At 36.3% G+C, this 26,811-nt stretch overlaps 1 protein-coding gene across 2 annotated transcripts; it reads left to right on the top strand.

Annotated features, from left to right (window-relative positions):
* The first annotated feature begins 560 nt into the window (after positions 1–560).
* Positions 561–26,811, top strand: LOC134662325 (uncharacterized). Of its 2 annotated transcripts, none has more exons than XM_063518515.1 (3): positions 561–1,255; positions 20,552–20,741; positions 26,670–26,811. In XM_063518515.1, exons 1-3 carry the CDS (start codon positions 1,069–1,071, stop codon positions 26,809–26,811), a joined length of 519 nt encoding a protein of 172 aa, XP_063374585.1. In that variant the 5' UTR covers positions 561–1,068. The 2 variants fall into 2 exon arrangements, with proteins under 2 accessions (XP_063374585.1, XP_063374593.1); XM_063518523.1 differs by lacking the exon at positions 561–1,255 and adding an exon at positions 1,369–2,011.

The following is a 26,811-nucleotide window of genomic DNA, read 5'->3' as shown; positions in this document are numbered from 1 at the left end:
TGTGGAATCAAGTTTCAGCTCATTTCCTGCACCTTAATATAAATAAGTGAGAAAAACAAGCTTGCAAGCACAGCACACAGAACGAATATATAAAATAATACGAGGGTAATGTACTTTTTAATACAATACTCATCTTATTTACAAGAAACATTATTATACTTCCACTTCCCTCTTGTTTCTAAAACACGAACTCGAGAATTCAGAACGTGTAATTAGATTCTCTTAAGTTCCGAGAAAGATCTTTTTAATAAAGCATTTACATCGCAGGCGAGCTCCTTAACTTCGTACATGACCCTAAAGGGCCGGCAGAGGTCTCTAATGCTCCAATTATGAACCTTTTTGAAACAATTTTATACGAAGGCTAAGGTTCTAGAAAATTCAATTTACTGTACTTTTCTTTTTAATTAAGATTTAATTTAATACTTTATTTTAGTTACCTACGAGACAACATGACCTTGAACTTTGAGATTCTATCAATGTTTGTTTGTGACATTGCATAACGGCCATGTGCACAATGTTCTATACTTTTAAACCTTAAAATATGACGAGACCGGGGTTAATAACCATTATGTGTTGTGCAGGTCAGTTTCTTGCTCTTTTAACGGATAAAAAAACAATTAAACAAAATTCGAAACGCCGAATAATTACATGTTACTCACACAGGTAATTAGGGAAGTAAGCGGGGAGATACATCAACTCTATGATGCTTCTCAGTAAAGCGCAGTGATCTCTATGACAGCTTGCGCGCGGACACGTAAACATAAAACATTTTAAGTATTATAATACATTTAACCTTGTGTCACGAAAGGTGATTAAATAGTAGCCTTCTTAATGTTAATGATTACATTTCGAAATTTGTAAGTCTTGTTGGTCTCGGGTGATTGGACACGGTCAGTTCCACGTAGATTCCGCGCTAAGGTCGATGTGTTGCTAAACCGTGTGTGCTAAATTTTTCAGATAGAAACAAGAGACGATTGTGATCTGCATGTATCAGCGTTTGAATTTTAAAATATAATTTCAATTTCTGTGCCAGTTTCCACTTTAGAATCACCTTTATAATTGTAAAACATGGAATTGCTTAAATTGTGTTATGTTTGGACAGTGATCTCATTTTTGGTGTTCCAATTCATTCTTGAAGGTTCTGGACAAGAAGCGGGATTTGAGTTACCAGTGCAATTAGTGGGATTCCCATTTATTATTCTGGCCGTGAGACTTACAAATTTCGTTAAGAAATTATCTTACGCCTTAAATCCAGGTAAGATACGTAGAAGTAATACAAAATAGTAACATTACACGTTTACGCTAATTTTCCAAATCTTCCCTAGAACAATAATTTTTTTTTACTAAAATTGCTAGGAATTGCACAAACCATTGCACATAGAATACTTGCTTAACTTAGAGTAGAGTAGAGCACGCGGTTTATTTACAATATTTTTTTACGAAACGTAGCCGTAATGGGGATCAACCGGCATTATGACATAAGAGTTCGATTGACCAACATAAAGACCGGCGGGAAAGGTGTTACGCTGTCACGTATTCCAGTACAATCCGAGCCGTACTGCGAGTTAGTTTGGCACACTGCATCGGCTTTCACGCGCGAAAATAGAAAAGGGTTACACCGGGAGCGGACCTCTTTCGTAGGAGCGTTAAAATTCAAATTTCGAACGATACCTTGTTAAAATTCAAATATTAGTGCGTTTTGTTGATGCATGTGATACTACAACAATAGACATTCGAAGTGTTGTGAAACTGTTGACTACAAATTAGCAGTTAACGTCTTCGGATGAGTTAGTTGTCGTTTTCTTCTTGATTTAATACTTGTCTGGAATGGAGTGGAACAAAATATTGTATACGGCTGGTCTACTAGTGATATTGTTAAGCTGTTGCGGTGATGTAAATAGTCAAGACGCGGCGTTTGAGCTGCCGGTGCAGTTAGTGGGTTTTCCAGTCATCATTTTGAGTGTGCGACTCACCAACTTTTTGAAGAAACTCTCTTATTCTCTAAGTCCAGGTTGGTACAATACATATAGACACATACTTAAAATCCAATTGTTTAACAAAATTGTATAAAATCCGTATAGACTTCTGTAAAAAATCTATGCTTACTACCTACATAACCTAACATTTTGATGATACTTGTTTCACTGCACGTGGAATAAGTATATCCCACATATATCCATGCTTCTAATATACGTCTAAGGCCTCTAAGGATTACATTTCTGTTGAAGTGTAGGTATTATCATAAACTATTTCGCCTGCTACAGTTTCGCTAGGAGCGAACACTGAATATAACGAGTACGGCAAAACGTTCTGGTTGAAGAAATGTCACTTTTAAAACTGATAGATCATATTCATAACAAACCTAGATCAAATTCATAACCTGTTATTACAATTGGAGTACACTTCCAGGTATGCAATAATTGTTAGTAATTGTCATGACAAACAAATAGACATTATACGGAATTATAATTGTAAACCTTAATATTACTTGAACTTTATGCGGTGTCGATAGCACCAAAAAAAAAAAAGGTAAGTTTGTTACTCAAACTATTACACGTTTCATTTAACTATCGCAACTTTACTTTCAATTTCATTCAAAGTTCAACTTAAGAAATACTGTAGGAGACAATAGCGCGTTACAATGTTTCTTTCTGCTTATCTACAAAGCCGTTTTTTACTCGACTGACAAAAAGGTTGGGTAAAAAGTATTAAATAAGTATATATTTCAAAGTATGTACGTAGGAAGGTATAGCCTAGGTGAAAATTATTACCCATGTTGTTTTTCCCCGACTGCCGAAGAAGGGTTAAGTATTTCGATCGTATGTAGGTATGCATAATATGTCTTAAATAATCATAAAATATTTATAATTATTTAGTCATACAAATTTTAACGTTAGAGGTTAGACAAAAAAAGGAAAAAAATAAGTGTATGAATCAAAATGCGATTAGATTTAAGTATAATAATCAACTTTTATTGAAAGCTAATTTTTAAAAGCTACTACATCAGTTATGGCACAGAATGAAGAGAGCGCTGACAGCGCGCCACACACAAACTTATCCTAAAATGTTGCAAGCAACAAATATTAACACTAAGGTTAAACATACAATATTTTATAAGCTATGTTCAGACTTGTCCTGAACATAATTGGGCCGGGCGAGTTGAGTTTAATTTAGATTTACAGATCAAAAACAAGAATTTAACGAGACACAACATTTAGTCAAGAGGTAAAGGACACAGCTTCGTAATAGGTCTGACATACAATTTGTCCCCCATTTTCACCTCGGCCACTCTAACTCTACCATCCTTTCCAGGAAATATCTTAACTATGCGGCCCATTGGCCAACACAAAGGAGCAGTGTTTACATTTTTCACAAGAACTAAATCACCTATTTTTAAATTTGGTAGGTCATGCTTCCACTTGGGACGACTTTGCAACTGACAGAGGTAGTCTTTAGACCATGTTTTCCAGAAATCCTGCTTTAATCTAGTAACAATGCCCCAAAACTTTCTTAAGCGATTAACTGGGACTTCAGTTAAATCAACATCTGGGTAACTTGTTATCGCCGTACCAATAAGAAAATGACCTGGTGTCAAGTATTTGCCCTCATTAGGATCCAAGGATAGCAAGGGTCTCGAGTTCAAGACCCCTTCAAATTGAACGATCGCCGAGTAAAGTTCCTCAAACGTTAAACAATGATTTCCAACCACACGTTTTAAATGGAATTTGACACTCTTGACTCCGGCTTCCCAGAGGCCTCCAAATTGAGGCGCATAGCTTGGTATAAACTTGAATGAAATATATTTCTTATTACAATATCGATACACAGAATCTCTATGTTCATTTGAACATTGTAAATCATACAATTCTTTGAGCTGGTTTGCAGCACCTTTAAAAGTTTTAGCATTATCACAATAGATAACAGTGGGCATGCCACGTCTAGATATGAAACGATCGAGACATGCTAGGAAGGTTTCAGTTGTTAGGTTCGACACTAACTCTACGTGTATTGCCTTTGTAGCGAAACATACAAAAAGGGCAATATAGCTTTTTGCAACAAGAGGTTTTCGTATTCTGGCAACTTTCGTGCTAAATGGACCACAAAAATCAATTCCAACATGCTGGAAAGCTCTACTAGCTGTAATCCTCTCTACAGGCAGAGAACCCATCAACTGCTTTGCAGCTTCAGCCTTCAGACGCAAGCATGTGACACACTTGTTCACTACCTTCTTTACCTCCCTAATACCATTAATTATCCAATATTTTTGAGCCAAGGAACTCAGAACGGCTCTGGCACCCACATGCAAAAGACGCAAGTGCTCCGTTTTAATCAATAACGAAGTAAAAAATGACCCTTTCGGGAGAATAGGCGGATGCTTTCTAGCTTGCGAAATGTCTGCATTTTGCAGCCTGCCGCCCACGCGAAGGACACCACGCTGGTCCACGAAAGGATGTAAATCTGCTATCCCTGATTTAAGAGACCTACCCGATAGCAATGGTTCTATTTCGTTAGAAAAATGTTTCCTTTGCACATTTTTTATTATGACAAGTAACGCTTCCTGAAGCTCTTTAGGGGTTAGCAATGTAGAGTCATATCTATCACCTGACCTTGAAGCATTTTTATAAAAGCGATAAATATACGCTATAACATTTTGAAGCCTATGTAGACTAGAATATTTCTCAAAGAGGTGCGTGAATGAATCATCCCGCTGACTAACATTGCAAGATAAACCTTCGTTAATATTAACATCAAAATGCTTATCATGTAAGTCCTGACTGAGAGCCTTGTTATCAAATGCAGGGTGCAAATAATCCCTGTGTGACAAATATTCAGGGCCGTGCCACCACAATTGCTTTCCTTGCAAGCTTTGGGGCACCACTCCGCGGGAAACCAAATCCGCGGGATTGTCACATGACTTTACATAGGACCACTGATCCTGATTTGTGAGTTCTAGAATTTTCTTCACCCTATTATTAACATAAGTATTGACCTTTGTTTTTGTAGCCTTGAGCCAACACAAAACTATTTGTGAGTCACTGTATAAATATGTATTATGCGCAAATCTAGCTTTTAGCTTTTCGCTGACTCTAGATGCCAGCTGTGCCAATAGTAGAGCGCTGTTAAGTTCCAGTTGCGGTATAGTAAGGCTTTTAGCCAGTGGGGCCACTTTTGACTTGGCACAAAGCAAACTCGACTCTACACTTCCGTCCGATTTAAAAATTCTTACATAAATGCAGCAACCGAAAGCTTTGAAAGACGCATCTGCATAACCCACTAACTCTACCAACTCACATTCGTGACTATGCACTAACCTAGGCAAAGAGACTCTACCCATCATTTTTAAATTAGCAAGAAATGTTTTCCATGCCTTAAGTTCAGCATCTGGTAAAGCTGTGTCCCAGCCCAAGGGCATAGACCACAAAACCTGCATAAATATTTTTGCTGAAACTATGATAGGAGCTATGAGACCTAACGGATCATAACATTTTCCAATAAATGAAAGAACTGTTCTTTTAGTATGATTGCTATCCTCATCATAGGGGGGACACTCAAATGTTAAGGTGTCTGAAGTAATATCGTACTTCAGACCTAAAGTTTTTATCACATTACTTGAATCTAGATTTATTTGCTCAAAGTACTTCAAATTCTCTGGCAAATCGTCCAAAACAGCTGCGTAGCTAGAGCACCATTTATGTAATTTAAAATTACCTAATTTAAATAACTCAATCAACTCACTTTTAAGTTGGTAAAGATCATTAATATCATCTGAACCAGCTATGACATCATCTACATATGTATTATTTAAAATGGCTTGAGACGCAAGCGGGTAATCATGTCCAAATAATTTTACAAGCTCTATCAAACACCGAGTAGCTAGAAATGTAGAGCTCTTTAGGCCATATGTAACTGTCTGAAGCTGAAGGCAGCGGATTGGCTGGCCAGGACTGTCCCGCCAGAGGATATTTTGAAGGCATCTATGTTCAGGGCTGACCAAAATGCACCTGAACATTTTTTGAACATCACATATCAAGGTGAATAAATAGGTCCGAAACAAAATTAAGGGCCTACTGCAGCCGCGTCTGGCGCTTCGTAAACCACGCCCGCTAGTTCTTCCCTCCCCGCTAACACGCACACATGGAAACGCTTCGCGCCGCACGTGAAGTTTGTGTGACCTTTTAGCACCATCTAACGTTACAGAAGTTAACTACCATTATACGCGGTCGCTGCGGTCGGCCAGAAACTTAAATTCGGAAAAAATTTAAACAGATGGCGTTGTTACTTGTTCATAATAGCAAACAATAAAATAATTAATTAATAAACCTGAATATTTATTGTTGTTTTGGAAGATGTTAACAGCATAGAAGCAGCAGCGTATATAGCATATAAGTTAAGAGTATTGATAATAAGAAAATAGCACAAGAACAGAAAAGAGATTATTTTTGATAAAATAAAATATGATGAAAACAGATTTACTTGATTACGCTCACCTGACTTTGCGGTCACTACTCGTAAATGCAAATTTCAACCTTATTGTTATGGGGTTACAATACCCCTGGGGTTGCAGGCGTCCATAGTCGTTATTATTATAAATGCTTTGGTTGAAATGCTTTTTAACCCTCGAATTTTTCATAGGTACAGTCACCTGCAATAATATGTTACTCTTCGACGGCCGCAAAAATATGTGACACGCTCTTATGGCTCTACAAATAAGATCTAACATGATCTACCGCAAAACGGCCTTCGGTGTGTAACATATTATTGCAGCTGACTGTACTCGTACTCATTGTTGTATAGGTAGGTATTAATATCTTTTATCCGATCGATTTGCATTTATTTGAAATAAATCACAGTGTTTAGTAATTATATGTTTTATTGAATAAGAGATTATTTAGGTATGTAAGGAATACAGGGTGCCTTTTTGAAACACTCATTTTTAGGGTTCCGTAGCCAAATGGCAAAAAACGGAACCCTTATAGATTCGTCATGTCTGTCTGTCTGTCTGTCCGTCTGTCCGTCCGTATGTCACAGCCACTTTTTTCCGAAACTATAAGAACTATACTGTTGAAACTTGGTATTCTGTCATGGACCAAACTACTGTGAACCGCATTAAGATTTTCACACAAAAATAGAAAAAAAAAATTTTTTTTCCCCATACTTAGAACAGAAACTCAAAAAATTTTTTTACATCAAACCCATACGTGTGGGGTATCTATGGATAGGTCTTCAAAAATGATATCGAGGTTTCTAACATCATTTTTTTCTAAACTGAATAGTTTGCGCGAGAGACACTTCCAAAGTGGTAAAATGTGTGTCCCCCCCCCCCCCTGTAACTTCTAAAATAAGAGAATGATAAAACTAAAAAAAATATATGATGTACATTACCATGCAAACTTCCACCGAAAGTTGGTTTGAACAAGATCTAGTAAGTAGTTTTTTTTTAATACGTCATAAATCCCCTAAATACGGAACCCTTCATGGGCGAGTCCGACTCGCAGTTGGCCGCTTTTTCTGGATAATTTTGAATTTCAATTGTCAGGGGTGCCTACATTATTTTTTAATACATTTTACAACGACAACAAACAAAAGTTCAAATTCGCCGTATTTTTAACCGCCTTCAAAAAAAAGGAGGTTCTCAGTTTGACCCGTATGTATGTATGTATGTATGTATGTATGTATGTATGTATGTATGTATATTTGTTCGCGATTATCTCGCGTTTGGCTGAACCGATTTTGATGCGGTTTTCAGAAAAGTGTTTCTTACATTCCGGAGAAGGTTTTAGTATACATAGATCTGAGCTGATGCTGAACCCTGGCTGTACCTAGTGGAACTCAGGTTTGGTGCAACATAGGCTCACGCTGTTTTGGTCATCCGACACGTCTTGATGAGCACTTGGGAGAGCAGTACCCAGGATAGAGCTGATGCTGAACCCTGGATGTACCTAGTGGAAGTCAGGTTTGGTGCAACATAGGCCCACGCTATTTTGGTCATCCATCACATCATAGTCAGCACTTGGGAGAGCAGTACCCAAGATAGAGCTGATGCTGAACCCTGGCTGTACCTAGTGCAACTCAGGTTTGGTGCAACATAGGCCAACGCTATTTTGGCCATCCGTCACATCTTGATGAGCACTTGGGAGAGCAGTACCCAAGATAGAGCTGATGCTGAACCCTTGCTGTACCTAGTGGAACTCAGGTTTGGTGCAACATAGGCCCACGCTATTTTGGTCATCTGTCACATCTTGATGAGCACTTGGGAGAGCAGTACCCAAGATAGAGCTGATGCTGAACCCTTGCTGTACTTAGTGGAACTCGGGTTTGGGGCAACATAGGCCCACGCTATTTTGGTCATCCGTCACATCTTGATGAGCACTTGGGAGAGCAGTACCCAAGATAGAGCTGATGCTGAACCCTTGCTGTACCTAGTGGAACTTAGGTTTGGTGCAACATAGGCACACTTTGTTTTGGTTAACCGACTTGTCGTCGTGTGCCTATGTTACAGAGTTCCACTAGGTGGGTCGATGAACTTTTTTCTAACTGCCTTTAAAAAAAAGGACGTTCTCAGTTTGACCCGTATGTATGTATGTACGTATGTATGTGTATATGTTTGTTCGTGATTATCTCGCGTTTGGCTGCACCGATTTTGATGCGGTTTTCAGAAAAGTGTTTGTTACATTCTGGAGAAGGTTTTAGTGTACAGTACTTGGATGGTTTGAAAAACCAATTGGACCCGGTAGGTGGCGATGCTATCGGTATACCTACCAACAAATTTATGTTGCTGAAACCGATTTAGATAAAATAGTGGGAGTGGGAGTCGGACTCGGACTGGGACTGGGAATGGGAGTGGGAGTAATATACATACAAATCGTTTAGCACCAAAACGTCATATTATGTTGTGTCGCGATTATCATCGAGTTAGGCCATCACCAACAGTAGGTAGTTACTAGCCCAAAACTAAATGGAGAGCCTAACTAGTATTTTAGCCCAAAACCTAAAATAAATGAAGTACCTACCTATCACTAAAAAGTAAAAAATAAAATAAAATAAGTAAATAAAAAAAAATTAAAAATAAACAAAAATTAAATAACTTAATATAATATCTTTTTTAAAAAAAGGGAACCGCCTTCAAAAAACCAACCCACTGAAAAGTACAAAATAATTTTTATATGGCGCACCTTTACGTGTCCAGTCCCTATCCCGTCGTAAAGCAAAATTTTGCCAAAAGTAATTAATACCTAATAATAAGAAAATTAATAATCATCCGGGTAATTACTTAGTTTTTGAAGGCGGTGCCAAACCAACAAAAACAGTCTTTACTACCAATCAGAAAAAAAATACGAGTACGTAGTACCTACAAGAACTAAATTAATGAGTAAACTAAGTATGTCTTTATAATGCAAGTAAGTGCAGCGTTCTTCGTTGTCTAAAATATCGGTTCTCAAAATTTTTGGTTTGGCACCGACTTCAAAAACTAAGTAATTACCCGGATGATTATTAATTTTCTTATTATTAGGTATTCATTACTTTTTGGCAAAATTTTGCTTTACGACGGGATAGGGACTGGACACGTAAAGGGGCGCCATATAAAAATTATTTTGTACTTTTCAGTGGGTTGGTTTTTTGAAGGCGGTTCCCTTTTTTTAAAAAAGATATTATATTAAGTTATTTTATTTTTGTTTATTTTTAATTTTTTATTTATTTATTATTACCCGGGTCGATCGCAACAAAATAGAAAATCATGTTTTTCAAATCTAAGCGTTATTGTAATTTATCTCAAATAACCAAAAAGTCAATCTGACTAGAACTTAAAAACGAACTGAATTATTTTAATATGTCGATTTTTCTTGGTGACCCAGGAGATTTTTTTTTTTGTATCCGATACAAAAAGAGCGTATCCCAATCGCGTATCGGTTTTGGTTTTTACTTATAAGTGTGAAAAATATATTCTACCATATACGAAGGATGTGTGTTTTTTCATGTTTTATGTGTCTTTTTGTACAATAAAGTGTTTTACTGCTACTAATATATCATATTAACGATTAACTAAAAAGGTATTTACATCTAATTTAACTGGTAAATTATTAAAGTCCGCTAAAATTAATATATATTCAACAAAATATTTGTTAATATGTCCCAAAATCATGGCTCATTTTTTAAGTCTCCTGACTTACCAAACATATCGCAACGAAGGCAAGGGTACAACGCGGCATCGTGAACCTAATAACGTAACGTTTCAGTTACTTTTTTAGTCGCCGACCATTTTATCCGGGGTACGAAAAGAGGTATTAGATCTATCCTGGGTCTAATATGTTATAAAAACATAGTTTTTTGAAAAATGTTCGTAGGTAGTACACAAAATTTACATTTTCTTTTAAATGTGATTTGGGTCATCGTTCTCCCTGGTGACTTTTCTGGTGACCCAAGAGACATCAATTTTATTATGACTCAGGAGACTTTTTTTCTATGCACTTTGATTTTTTTTGATGCGCTAATTTTGTAATCTAAAATAACTTTAAACTGCTGATATACTTATATCACTTTGCTGATGAGTGGAAGTGGAATTGAAACTTAATTTATTGTTCTCTCCCTTGACATTTTGGCATACATTTGACATGCTGCAGTGCACTCCTAACGTTAATAAAGACATAATTTTTAGAAAAAGTTTTAGGAAAACTCACTCTTGAGCTTAAAACGATTAAGTCCTTATCATATTATGTTAGATTTTTAGAGCCCAGACCCCAAATCAGTGAAAATGTCTCTTAGCCAACTAAATTTGTCTCTGGGAAAAGTACGATATCCCTAAAAATTGTACGTACATTTCGCATTTTTCTGAAGGAACGGAATTCATAAATTGGGTTATTATTATTTTTTCAGATTATTTGATTGCATTGACATATCACCAAGATAGATAGAACATTTAAGTTACCAGAAGAAAAGCATTTGTGTTCTTTTATACAGTGTGGAAAAAGTAGGTTCGATTCCCGGGCGCGACTAAGCGAATTTAAAAAAAAAACAACGTGTTGCATTCCGGGAGTGCCGACAGAAGTGAAAACTCAATGACTAATCCAAAATGTCTGCAGCACTATGTATAATTGACCCATCCTCCTTTCTATTGAAAACTTTTGGTTCCGAAATTGCTGGTCAGTGATCTTGTTTAAAATTCGAAATTCAAATTTATAGCGTTGTTTAAAATTCGAATAGGAATTGTAAAGTTACCTTGCAGACCTCGCATCTAAATATATTTGGTCATGATATTTTGAGTTTTATTCACCAGTACTAGAGTTCACTTTTATTAGCGATTTCATCAAGATGTAGCTTTATTGAATTATATTTGAGTGATATAAAGTTATAATACTGTGAGATCCTCGTATTTCAGCCCGTACAAGATTATAACCTTTTTCATGTAATGTCATTGAGTTTTTCTTTATTGATTTAAATGCCATCTAAATGATTGGCCATCTAAACCTTACGGTCACATGATCGCCTTACGCTGTCTCGAGTTTATCATTTTTTCCCCACCTCAAAAAGTGCCTAGCGCCGCTAAAGAAGTTTTCACTTCAAAAATCTTTGAATGCAGTTGTTTCTTTAAAAAACAATAATGTTTCATTTAAGTAAAATGAGCAAACTTAAGGTTTTAAGGCACTTTCCCTCCAGGGCCCATAATTTTTTTCCACCCGGTAGTAGATAGACAACTATTTTTTTCGACTAAATGAAGTTTTATTAGATAAATCGTTGATCACATGGTTCGTTTCACATATCACATCAAATCGTTTGTCATCACAATCAAAATTTGTCAAAAGTAATGAAATTTATGCCAAAAAAACATAAATAAAACATATAAATTCAACACATTTTTTTAATAAAAATCTTTCTCGATGATATAAAAAAGAACATCGACAAATGATGTTCAAAGAATTAATATCAAAACAGATGTCATAATTAGGATTGGCTACTTTAAGAAAGGGACAGAGAGATTTAATCCTCTTGCTCTGCACGTTTTTCTCATTCCTCCTTGTCAAGCCAAAATAAACTATAAAATGATAGTAACACAGTACATTGTAATATTCACTTTTTCCACGGTATCATGTCATTGTAAATTACTTATGTATGTGAAATTGTAGTGGCGTGCGACTTTCAAACCGGAGGTCACGGGTTCGAACCCCGGCCCGTGCAAGTGAGTTTTTGTAAGTAGGGACCTTTTTTTAGTGGTACTTAAATATAATAACTTTTCGTATTATTGAAATAAAATATTTTATTCAAACAAACTTAATAACTATATAATAATTAAAACGATTAATATCAATTAGTTTTTAATATTTATTCAATTATTTTAAATTATTTGAGCATGAAACATACTAGATTTATTTTTATCATTACAATAGAAAAAAGCAAAAAATATATTCTATTATAGATATTTTATTTTCAAACAAAAATAAAGCAAAAAGTTACGGTTAGATTCTGATGGCTAAATACCAAACAGCTACCGATACATTTCAATATCTGTCGAAATTTCCTAACCCGTTGTAACTGACAAAGAGAGTATAGATTTCGACGTAGCATGACGTAGCTAAGCAAACACGCACACATGCGTAACGTATAGACCTGTAAGAGGGCACCATCATAGGTTTACCTCCGATTCCGTTACTACTCAATGGAGTTACGACTCAACGTTTATTGGATATTAAAATTTTACGTAATTCGGAGCGCTGCGCGAAGTGACATAGGTCTTACCTCTTTGAGGCACGACGGCCATCTAACATTACTGGCATAAAGGATACATTTATGACTTTGACGCATGACAGAAAGAGAAACCGAACTGCGTAAAATGGGCGTTTGCTGTTGAATTCATAAAATCAAAAATCGATAATAAATCCATCGGTAAAGGATAATAAGTTAATATTTAGTTCTTTGAAAGTTAAGACGAGATGAAAACCTTTGCTGTAAGGTGGGTTGTGCTGGATATGGATGTGTTTTCTAGTTGCACGAAGCTAAAACCGAAAAATGAACACGTAAGTTTGGATTTATTTTCTATCGAGAAAATTTTAAGCATTCGTGTTTTGACAACTATGAAATCACTTATCATATAGTCAAGAAACATATATCCGAAAATCACTACTGTTTGTTTCCGGGGCTAGCCACTGCCACGTTTCTAAGATCCTGTTATTTTTCGATGCACGGCCTTAATATGTCAAAAAGCTCACCCTGCACCACAGGTCCATTCAGCATGACATCATTGACAGACAGCTTATTTTTGGATTTCATGCTTCCGTCCATCACAACACGAAGCTTTGTGCTTTTGCTGGCCTCGTTGAAAACAGGATGATGCGCTAGAAAGCTTACTGGTCCATTCAACATGTCATAAGAGTTAATATTGACCTCCCTAGCATGTCCCATTTCAACATATTCATCAATAAATTTTTTATACTGCTCTAGCAACTCTACATTTTTCATAAATTTTCTCTCTATCGAGTAAAATCTTTGTAAGGCAGCCGAAAAGGAGTTACCCAAATTTAGCTCACCTAAGGGGTGTTTTAACGGAATGTCTACCTGAAATTTGTTATTATTCAGAGTAACAGACTCCTGAAATATTTTTTCAGCCTTTTCATATTCATCAGAAACCTTTTGTTGGGGTTCTGGCACCTTTTCGGCTAGCCAAAATTGACTCATAACATTTTCTAATTTTGTACTGTCGCTAATAGCAAAATTTGTTACTAAAGCAGTGTTTGAGATATTGCCAGATTGGTTTATCTTGCCACCGACAACATAGCCAAATAAGGTGCTTTGCAAGACAAGCCCCTCAGGCAATTTGATACAATCATTTAATAATGATTCAAAATAAATATCGCTTGCTAATAGCAATGAAATTTCTGATGGCGCATTAAAGTTTTCGTCAGAAAGTTTGACATGGCTTGGAAATTTCAGATTTGAACAATCAATATATTGTGGTGGCAAATGTGCCGTTACATCATCAACAACATGACAGTCAACATTAAACTTAACATCTTCATATTGACAAGACTCCACAGGAATAATTACTGACCTATCCATAGTGGAGGTCTGTTTATTGACCCCAATTATATTTACACATTCGGCCTCAGTGGCAATACCTAGCCTTTCTACAAGAGAAGTTGTGGCAAAAGATTCACTTGAGGCGGTGTCAAGCAATGCACGGCAATAAACATCCCGGCCAAATTTATCAACTATCTTAACCTTTACTGTAGGTAATACTTTTTTATAAGATGCTTTCTTGACACATGTCAAAACAATAGATGCTGCCGCTGATTGCTTGGCATCTGACTCATCCTCAGTATGCAAAAGGGTATTATGATGACCTTTACATATTTTACATTTAAACTTGTACTTACAAGGTTTATCAGCGTGAGAGTTTATACAAACTGTACACAGCTTCTTCTCTTGCACAAAAGCCAAGCGGTCCTCGACGGAGGCTTCCTGAAATTTTACACAATTATAGATTGCATGGCCAGGTTTAGTACAAAATTTACAACCAGGTAATGATGCTACAACATTAGCAACCTTGGGGTAAGATTTGAATTTAAGAGTACCTACATTCTCATTTAGAGTAATCTTTTGAGGCAAACTATCCTCTAGCGCCATAGCACGCCTTTCTAAAAATTCAATAAACTCCGACATTGTTGGAAGAACTTGTGGGTCTCTCTCTAAATGGAAAGCCCGGCTAGTATATTGATCTAGCTTTCTGGATAATATTGAAATGAGCAACATATCCCATTTATCAACAGGTTCCTTTAAGTTTTTAAGTGCATGCAGCTGCTGCTGCACTTGTGATACAAATGACCTTATAGAGGCCGCAGTTCCCTTAGCCATGCATGGGATGTCTAAGATAACATGTATATGGCTTATGATAAGCCTGGACTTATTGTCATAACGCTTTTTTAATAGCTCTAATGCCTCTGGATATGAGGCATTGACTAAAGGCAAATTTACAATGACAGATAGCGCTTCATCAGACAAAAACTTTCTTAAGTAAAACAACTTCTGTACATCTGATAATGTTTTGTTCTTATCAATCACTGCTATGAACATTTCATAAAAGGGTTTGAATAGGGTAAAGTCCTTACCGTTGTACACTGGTATGTCAACATGGGGCAACTTCGAAGAAGAAACTCCAGCAGCTTGAACTGTCTCTGACCCTCGTAGTGACCTGAGAGTCTCATTAATCTTAGCTATCGTGCTAAAGTAGCGGTTCTCAAAGTCACCTGCATCCTCTGTGTCCTTGTCATCAAGGTTCAATATATCAAGTTGGATTGCCTCATAATCTTTGAGGGACGAGGCTAGTTTTTCCTTACGAGCCTCTAAGGACTCCAACGAGGCGGAATTTAAACTATTGGGGTCGTTGACAAACTGCTCGATGCGAGTCATAGATGCCTTGACTTGGCCGCGCATAATTTTTAACTTCTTGAGCTCCGCCATTGCCGTATTTCATAAAACAAACGCTCAATATAACTGTAAACACTATTTAAGCACAAACCCGCACTTTGGTACAAGAACTTGTTAAAAATTGCAGTTGAAAAGTATAATAACAGTATGTTATGCAGTTGCACAAACCGTGAAGAAAATTCCGATTGACAGACGTCACTGTGACAGCCACTTGTCACTTTTACCGCCAACTCTGAAAAGGCAGCCACACACGCACCGATGACGACGTTCCGTACTACCAACCTTACAATCTAGTCCCACCTGAGTTGACAATCTGTCAAAATGTTCTCGATGTACCGCTCATACAAATCTGCCGGTACTTGCACAAAAATTCCTTTGTGCCGACGAACGGGAACTTTCGCAATGATCGTTGCAGCACGGATATAAACGATTTCGGGATAATATCAACCGAAATCACAATGATAGCTTCGTCCAAGCTATGGGTTGGACGAGGTTGCGGCGGGCGGCGACAAGATATAGCAAGTCACGTTCGCCCTGCCAGCAAGCGAAGCTCGTAGTATAACCACCGAACCACTGATTCTAAACTTTTTTTTAAACCGCGAAGGACCAAAATCGCATGTATGAATCAAAATGCGATTAGATTTAAGTATAATAATCAACTTTTATTGAAAGCTAATTTTTAAAAGCTACTACATCAGTTATGGCACAGAATGAAGAGAGCGCTGACAGCGCGCCACACACAAACTTATCCTAAAATGTTGCAAGCAACAAATATTAACACTAAGGTTAAACATACAATATTTTATAAGCTATGTTCAGACTTGTCCTGAACAATAAGTAGTTAAAACGATAATCGTTGATTTAATTGCAAATAAATAAGTGTGTAGTCCAACAATGTGTTAAACTTGGAAAATATTTTTGAAATTAGCTCGTATACTTGTATGTATGTATGTATAAACTATTTATTGTACAAAACACAGAATACAAATATATGGCACAGGATAGGCAGTACAAAGGCGAACTTATCCCTTTAAGGGATGTAAGTATTTTGCAAGCTTCAAAAAATATTGATTGCAACAGGATAAACAATCTAGTCTACCTGAGAATATACGGCATGAGCCAAATAAGAAAAAAATTAAAGTAAATTAAAACTGTACCTACTGCAAACACTTAAGTGATAATTGCACACGTGCAAGTGTCACTTAAGTGTTTAGATAGAATATAATAACTATATATAATATACGTACTTAAAAATACAATATGTCATTGTGTAAGTAGAGACTCTTACCCGCAGGCAAACTGTAAATACAGTTTTGCAGGGATCTGTATAGATTTAAGCCTTGTACTGTAAGTTAATAATAAAAAAAAAATAGTCGATACAACGTGGTAATAACCGTATTTGTGTTATGTATTACTATCTATCAACTGATAGCACGTGTCAGGCGCCTCATTACTCAGACATAAACCACAACGTTCACAACTAGACATACTGGTTTCATCACAATCAAGGACTTCTTGTATAACCCATTTCTTATTGCATTCATATCGCACTTACAATGCATTCAGACTTTGAGTAGGTGTGCATTTATTATAGGTATGTTGATACTAAAGACGAGCGAAAGAAACTCTTTGTCTTTTTAAGACATTTATATGGGGCATTATCTATGAAGGGACCTTATTGTCGATGGCGTTTACGCCGCACAGCGTCGCGCGGCATTGTATTTATATCGGAGCATCGTTAATAATGGCGTAACCGCCATCGACAATAAGGTCCCTTTCCATAGATAACGTCACATATTAACTTTATTTATGTAATATGTATAGTAAACACTTGCAAGTCAATTTTAATAAATCTATTTTTCTTATATAACGAAATAAACTTTGTAAGTAGGTACATAACGCAATAATTAAGTGTGTTGGTAAAGATAAAATGCAAAAGCTTACTTCCGATATATGAATGAATGCGTTGTAAATAGTACAGGGCTTAACTTTAAAGAACCTTAGTACATTTCATAATTAAGATATTAGATATGCTGTAGGCAGTATGTCGGTTTTAATGCATTGTGGTTAATTTGTTAAAAGTATTTTATATAGTTGTATTTTATAACAGTTGGATATACAATGCTTTTAATTTACTCGTCTCTACCTATAGTTAATACGTTTATGCAATTGGCAAATACTATGCAAACCAAACGAGATAGCATAACATACCAACCTTATCATTTGCATTATTAGTCTTACGCAAGGCATAATAACTTAACTGTTAATTTAGTGCAAGTAAATTTAACTATTCGTAAAAACCGCAAGTTGTTACACTCGTAATGTACCTGTTTTTGTTTGGTTAACTATTTGAAACTTAGGTACGTATTTGTATTTGAAATATATATGTGTACTCTTACATACTATTTATCCATATTAATCAAAAACAGTAAAAATACTACAGTACCAATACAGTTCGTGATATAACTAAATATTTGAAAAGCTTAATAAAGTCTATATATAATAAGTTAATAAAAGATAACATAAATTTTATTTGTTATTGTGCTTTGTACCAATACCCAACATTGGAAGAAAAGTGTATAATGTATGTATAATATGCATTTATTATAAGATTAAAGATTGAGTACTAAGGTTATTTCAAAAATATGATAATCTTATCCTATCTACCTCGTTTTTAAAAGGCTGTTAAAGATGATAATTTGAGAGGCGATAAAATGCAAGAGCCATAATTCTTGGTTAAGTTTCCGCCGACCTCCGTTGTAAACTTTGCTGATAGTGATTAAAACTATTAAACTCATTTATTTAACAGGCTTCCATTTAACTTTAGTGGTGAAAACCTAGTTAGCGAAGACGAATTGCTCATTAAAGAAATATTACTTAATATTATATAGCATTTATTTATATTAAAAAACAAGAAATATACATGTTCTTAAAGTAGTTATATCTAAGCCAAATTTGCGAATATTTTATACTCCCATAACCCCATTATAAGAATATGGCTTTATAGAACAATGCATTAAGATGATGCAATGATGCAATGCATCTTTAAAAAAATGCATCAAGGCATCTTTAATAAGATTATTTTTTAATACAACTCGCATGGATTACCTACTAATTTGTGACTACACATTATAAAAATGACGAATATAACCAAAGTATGTATAGGTATACAAACACAATGAATTAATTAATGCACAAACTATGTTCTCCATGCATGCATTGTAAATACGTAAGAATTGCTGCTGCTAGTGAATATTTCGAAGACAAGAAATGGGCGGCTCAGGAAATGATAGGTACTCGTATTAACGGAAATGCAAGTTTGTCAGATAATCTCAAGAAATGGTAGACGGCAGATCAATTGCGTAACAGCGGTTTTACCTATTACATTACAAGCACTAACTTAAGTGGATTTGCAGTTTTACGGAACATAAGAGTTTGAGATCGGAATGAACCAGAGGGCCTACCGCGAACCACGTTCGACGTGTTGCCTCTCTGTCGCACTTGTAATTTCGTACGTAAGTGTAACAGGGAGGCAACATGTCGAACGTGTTTCGCGGTAGGCCCACAGAAGCGGCCGTCGGTCTTTTTTTTTATTGGTATTAAATCGACATTTTCCGCGCAGTGCATACACTACACACATATCTTGTACATACTTAGAAATTATTATAGGCACTGCGAGAATTGTCATATAAACATTAAATCAAGTTCGTAATGATCTGCACATACTGTTGTAGGTAATCTTAAAAACCATGTTGTGTTTTAAATTATTTACGATAATACCTTGCAAACAGAATTTTCAAGAAGCCTCACGCATGCTCACATATAAAACGACTTATTTTAGCAGGGTTATATGAAAATTCTAGTTTTAACGTTAGTTATTAAAATTTCACTTTGCAAATTGTTATGATTTGATTAGTATACGGTATACGTTTCTAAATAAGTCCCTGGAAATAAGTGCTCGCAAGTCCAAATAAAATAAGGCCGCTGAAATACGATGTATTTTATACCTAGGTAGAGCTTTAAATTAAAATAACGAATGTTTCACCAAAGTCACAATTTCGATAGAGCTTAAGTGGACTTAGCAGTCTCGTCGAAGTTTTAATTAGCCCACCCGGCAAGGCTCAACGAGGCAGAAAACCATTTTGATAAGTTGAGGTCATTGCGTATCCTTCTTACCTTTGGTGAAAATTGATTTTTAATATTACTACGGCACCTTCGTGGATATATCTTTGTACATTTGTTACGTTTGTTTCGGGTATTATATTTTCTTCCACTTTTTGTGTGTCCGAGGGACAATAGTGACGCAGTTTGTTAAAAGACATGTTGAACCACATTCTAATTATCTACATGGTTAGTAATGACTAGGGTTTGCAATCCGGATTCGGAATGTATGAAATTATCCGGATCTGGATCCGTATTTTTTTTCATTGGTAGTGTCGCAATGTGTAGGTAGGTATTAGGTAACAAACAATAAATAGATGGATGCTAATTCATCCTCGTTGCACCTATTGCATACGCAATCGCTATGCACTTTCCTAATACATTGACCTATGAATAAACCTTGCCAGTCATTTTCATCGCTTACCAAATAGGTACTAGTCTGTGAGTTACCTACCAATATTGTGCGATCTATTGCGTTTTGGTCTTACGATTTTCGGGTTGCAGTTGTACGGTAGACGCATTAGAAACATTCAACGTAATTTGATATTGATAATTATGACTTACTCGCATTGCTAATAATATCTACTTACTAGCAGTCAAGTTGAGAATTTTAAAGTTCGATTTTAAGCCTTGGTCAGAATCGCTTACTCAAACAAGTAGCTAATTAGAATGTAGGTACCTAATAATTAAAATTTAACACAATTAAATAAGGACTTCCGATAGTTTCGATTAAGTAAATAATATCTGTATGTATCAGGCCGTCGCGCTTATATAGGGTTTGCACGACGGATCCGAAATGTATGGGAAGATCCGCGGATCCGGATTCAGATCCGGATAATTTCATACATTCCGGATCCGGATTGCAAACCCTAGTCGCGCTGCATAACAAATAGTGAAACACGTTCTAAAGTAATAAAACAACCCTTCGCTCAGTCCTTAGCACACCGTGGCTCAAACTTTGTCTTCGTCATTCCAGCCACATACCGGTCGCGCAGCCGCCGGCAGCTGGCCGCTGACACCGACCCGTTCGACGCGGCGGAGGTGGAGAAGTACATCGTGGGCGAATTCGGCGCGCGAGCGTGCGTGTTCGAGCGCGTGTGCGCGCATTACGCGGCGCGCGCGCAGCGGGACCCCAAGCCGCAGATGGACTGGCCGGACGTCTTCAGGTGACTTACTTAATTTTTACTTATGTGGCCAGTTGCACCAACCACATTTGACAGACTGATCAACGTCACCCGGCGCGCCCCGGCGCTTTACTATGAAACTTTCCATATATAAAAATTTTGTGAACTCTTTAACTATACGAACAGTTTGGTGCAACTGCAACCGGCCCTTAGTAAATTTGACATCATCGTAACGTTAAATTGGTGCAAGTTTATAAACCTTTCTGATGATTCACAAATCTGATTACAAATCATTGTTAATTAGTGATAACTTTTTGTCCTATGCTATCAGCCATAATATAATAGCCCCGAATCGCTATAAATGTCATTATAAATTATTACCAGTTACAACACGACTTGGTGACAAATCCATTAACAGTCGTCAATGCTAAACTATTTTAATGAATGTACCATTGCGTCATAATAATAAGTCACACCTGTCCTTGACATACAATACGGTGTGCTGTTAGGCTGAAGAAGCTTGAAAGTAAGCTCCTCACATTTAGACTTGGCCTTCAAAGTTATTTATCATTAATTTTTTTATTGCAACATCGGCTACATCATTACTTAGAACATTTACCCGCACTTATATGTGCCAACTAAACAAAAAACCCAAACACCTACTAACAATTTACATAACTTTATTAGGTAGGTACTAACTTTCATTTTCTTGCAATCTAACTAAGAAACTAAGCGAAATTCAACTTTCGTTAAAAGTCTACTACAGTTTACTTATCAAACCCACTACATGTTTCATGGGTTGAACGCACACAATTTCCCCAAGCGTCCGCCCTTGACCTAGCTGTTTTATGCACCATGCTATACTCGTAGCTATTACCAAACTGCATGCAAATTGGGTATTTCAATGCCATGTCCGAACTGTGTATCCAGGCCAGCGACTTGCTAAATTGCCGTTCGTTAAAGAATGCAGCAAAGTGTGTCCAGTGAACTCGAGTTGCTGTAGGGTTGTCGATCACCTTTATTGTATTAGCGTGAACGAGCGTGGTGTTAGAGCGTGTAGCAATTGAAGGTTCTGTTCGAAATGACACGCGTTTTATGTAGGTTAATTTGCTGATATTGTAAAACTTAATGAAAATAGTAGTGATATTGATTGGAATAATAATTTTGCCTTGAAGTACATAAATACAATAAGGTATTTTAGTAAGTTAATCACAGAGATATTAATCACATTTATTTTAAATATATATTAATATTAACTATAAACTAAATATGTAATTAAAACTAATAAAATAGACTAAAAAGTTACGATAAATGATAATACACATTTTTAAGATGGTTTAATTGAATAACAAAAACTCTAAAGTGGCTAACTAAGTACCTAATAAAGCATTAATTACAACCGTTTTGTAAATAGGACGTCTTCTACGTAACATTACACAACACGGGTGATCGTCAAACCATGCACTCGTTTAACTATGTACAACACGTCACAGATCGGACTCGTTATTGTCTAACTAACTACAATAAAGCCAGCCTTTAAAAAGTTGCATCACTTTATATTACACATTTGTGGTAAGACTAAGTAATTAGGAATGGAAAATTCTAGATAGACTAGCTGAGTAACATATCATTAGTGACAGCCCTAACAAAAGTAGGCCGCCAACGACGACGTAACGCTACGCAACACGGGTCATCGCGAGCCACGCACTCGATGACTCGTTGTTGGCTGCAACACCACGCATTCGGAAAACATAATTAGCGACCTTCATTACGTAACGATAGACCTACAGGTAGGTGAATTAGGCATGCATATGCTATGGGTGCTAATGGGAATAATATTGTTCAATGATTTACCCTTGTAAATACATTTTTTTAATGCTTCGGTCAAAGCATGTTTTCCTGAGTCAAAACTATTTTTCAATTTGAATAATGCTTAAAACTATCTGAAAAATGTATCTAGGCAATACAACCTAGTTTCACAGTGTCCAAGTGAAAACTAGAATTTAGGAACTGTTAACTAGACGTTTCTACTTATATAATAGATATAAAAGTTTATATGAAATTGTATAATTCTGTTGAATTTTTATTTGTTGTTACAAATAAAGTCAAAAGAAAATACAATATAGAAGTCCTTGTTGATTATGATCACCTCAACACAGTTGCATGGCCATGACATGTGAATTACTAACAGTCATGCTAAACACTAATAATGATTACAGTTGTGTTGTGAAATCTCCCCAAGGTTTGTGGAATCTCGCCTGACCAACAAAAAGAAACTGCCAATTAGGAAACTTCCTGATTCGCAGATTAACCGATTATTATTGTTTGTACAGAAAGACCAAGTTTCATTGCTAATTATGGACTTGTACAAACTTTTAAATAGGTTTCGAATAATAATATCGTAGGCACAACGACTGTTTTCTACCAAAAATACACAGGGTGTTTTTACGGTGTATTTACATTGAATTGGCGAATACGTGAGATAAATATGTAGGTACGACTTTTACTGTGGAGCCTAACTTATAATTGTCTACAAATTTCACATATTAGGTGCCGCAATGCAATATTTGTAACTTGTATACATATGTAATCCGTTTTCGTCCGTTCCTTTAACCTCTCAATGCTCCCAACTGATGTGACGTAAATAAATGTATTATATTCTAATATTTGTATCAAGAGTCCATATCGTCATTAAACTCAATATTAAGAAGAAAATATCCAGGCTCATCACACAAATATTATTAGGTACTTAGGTACCGACTAGGCTTACAACACCGAAATTCCTGTTTGTTCAGTTTGGCCTAATCGATTGCATATTTGTTATATTGCATAACAAAAGAATCGCGAATAACTAAGTTAACTTTCAATTTAGAAGTAATTAGGAAATATTAATTAACTTTAACTTGGCATATCTAAATGTGGCATTTAAATAAAATTGTTAATTTAACGTTGAAGAATTATTGAAGAGCTTATCATTTGAAACGATACTAGTTACATTTATTTTCGAACTTCGATATTCGTTAAAAATGTAGGTTGAAAATTTGACATGAGCTTGAATTTGGACCATAGTTGTTAGTTGTGGACCAAAGTTGTCTAAGATTACGGAACTAGGCATTCGATTTTAATAGAGTTTAAATGCACGTGTAAATATGATCAGCGCGTCATTCTATTTAAATACTAATAATAATACTTATAACCAAGTTTTATTTAATGGTATACAGTAAGTAGGCGTGAAGTAGCCGCTACAAAAAGATCATAAGTCTAACTCCAGAGAATTAGCCCACTAGAAAGCTTCGTCGTTTAATTTTATCATGCCCTCGTCCGGGGGGCCTCCAAACTTAATTAAAATTAATAAGTAAACGAGAGCCATTATACCGTGTATGTGTAGTTGTGTACGACCTACTTTTGCACCTATACAGAATGGTCCATTTTTTTTAACCATCCCACCAAAATTAATTGGTTCACCCCGGAATTTCTTAACAAAAGTTAGAAGTTTAAAAATTCATAACTCGAAAACTACGGCTAACAAAATCGGCTAACACATGGGGTATATTCTGATTGCCCACGATGTGAGCAATCTAAAAAAATTTTTTGGACGTCAATGTTTGGACCAGCCTGTATATCCAGTTCAGCGTTGCATTCTTACATGAGATGAGCAAACCATCTAAGTACTGCTTGGCTAGTTGAACTGCATTTGTGGCGAGTCTTATGCAATAATCCGCCAGCCACTTTCACTGTTCAAAGCTTCACACAGTCGACTCTAACTAAGAGCCAACTTGGTTCACTCTTGGATAGCTCGCCTGCTAAACTATTTGTTTATCTCGGTCTGTACAATACCAGATGTTGCGCATTTGTGCTAAGTTCTAGTTTTTAGTTTTTACGTGGTAAAGAAATGCGACAGTTATCTGGATAGAATAAACATGATTTCTGTACAGTCACCACACGGGATTGTTACGCCATTTAGGGTCCTAGCTAAATTGGTTGTTCCATACTTACGCTATGGAATGTCCAATTTAGCTACACTGTATATATCTTGTTTGTAAATAAATGATTATATTCCTAAAAAAAAAAAAATTTAGCTAGAACCCTAAATGGCGTAACATTTGCGGAGCGTGATGATACATACGCGACGTCTCCTCAAAAGAAACCTTAAAAATACCTCTGTTAGAAATATGATTTGTCTGTTATGTGATTTACCTTGTGTATGTAAAATCTTATTAAATTGTGTCCCTACTAATGTTTTCCTTCCCAGATCCCCATTTGTGTAAAAGGATTTTGCGTGAAGAGTCTTCAGCCTTAAACGATTATTTCACCCCATTTTCTCATATTAGAACATTTGCAACCGACGAGAGGATACGAGTATTAGGTCGGAATGTGAGCAATCTCAAGCATACGTGCTCATGACTGTCGCCTGATTCGAACTTTAAGATACGTCAAAAATTCGCTAAAGATACGACATGGATCAGATATGTCAGTGTCAAAAGTGACGTTTTTGTTTGAAAAACTCACTTTTTACATTGACATATCTGATCCACATCGTATATTTAGCAATTTGTGACATATCTTAAAGTTCGAATCGGGCCGTGTGTGCCTTCCGAATGAAACCGTGAAAATATACAATTATTATTTTCACACCCTCACCATCAGGTTGAAAGCATCTAGACAGGGTTAAATAGTGTTATTGCTAATAATTCTGCCGCTGTAATGCAATGGTAATTATTAATTAATATTAGTACTGTAGAGTTGGTTGTCTTATTAAGAGTAATTAGCAGCGTAGTAACAATGACCATACATTATAATATTTATAATATATTACATACATACTTACATTTCTGTCATAGTTCTTCTATGGCAGAAAAAAATCCAACTTGCCAAATAGATGCTAGTTCCTGTATTTCTTTTATAAAGTTGTTACTTACGTTTTAAATATTATAATTATTTTGTTCATAAAATGAAATGTACATAGGTAGGATATCATATCAGATTGTAGGAGCAGTACTAGTTTCTAATTTCTTAAATTGAAAATTTCAAATGAAGATGTTGCTTTGATCTCGGACTGTCTAGAACACAAAATGACTAGTGTAATATTTTGCCTATATCTCTTTTAGTCTACATCGCAAACGGTCTAGAACACAAAATGACCACATATAGGTAGGTTAGGTTCGTTAGGTATCTTCAAATGGCCGAAGGCCAAACCGCACAGAAATAGGAGCCCCGCGGCAGCGGGGCTCCGTCGACATCACTAACGTAAAGATAAACCGACGAAATGTAGGTAAATAAAGGTCTAAATAATTGTAGTCATTTTGCGTTCTAGACCGTTTGCGATATAGACTAAAAGGGATATAGGCAAAATATTACACTAGTCATTTTGTGTTCTAGACAGTCCGAGACCAACCTAAGATGTTGAGATATGCACTTGGTTAAATCTTACAAAGATGTGAGCTTAGCACAAAGCGGTATCGGTATATTCGGTATCAATCAAATGGTATTAATAATCGGCACGAGTAGGTATATAAATAATGTACCTACTCTAAATTACGATGACGCAAATGCCTTGCAATTGTGTAAAGTCAGATTAATAGCTTTAAATTTCTATAGTTACCTACAATTAACCCCTCTCTGTATAATACAGGCGAAATAAAATATTGTCATGAGTACATAACGAATTTTGTCCAATTTTTTAAGGCCCCAGTACACAATGGGCCATCGCCGGCCATTCCAAGGGACGCATTTATGCGTTAGAGGGAGCAAGTGATATTGCTATCTCATTCTACCGCATGGCTGCGTCCCTTGGAGTGGCCGGCGATGGCGGCGATGGCCCATTGTGTACTGGGGCCTTTACATCAAACCGATTTCTTCCTATTTAACACGTCTTTCTGTTGCGGTTTTATTTCACTGTGGTTAGTGTGGTTATATGGAATATTTTTTAGAAGACCCGTCGTAGAGTAAACTTACTTTTTTTGTCCACAGCCACTATAAGCGTTCGTCAGACCAAGCGAAGGACTTCTACCTGCTGAGCGTGTTCCTCGGCGACATCGTGGGGTCCACGCAGCTCTGCCACCAGCTGGGCAAGCGGAGGAGCTGCGATGAAGGCCTCTTGGAAGGTTCCTAG

The sequence above is a fragment of the Cydia amplana genome, chromosome 1 (assembly GCF_948474715.1).
Source record: "Cydia amplana chromosome 1, ilCydAmpl1.1, whole genome shotgun sequence".
Lineage (NCBI taxonomy): Eukaryota > Metazoa > Arthropoda > Insecta > Lepidoptera > Tortricidae > Cydia > Cydia amplana.
This window is presented reverse-complemented; position numbering and strand designations above follow the sequence as displayed.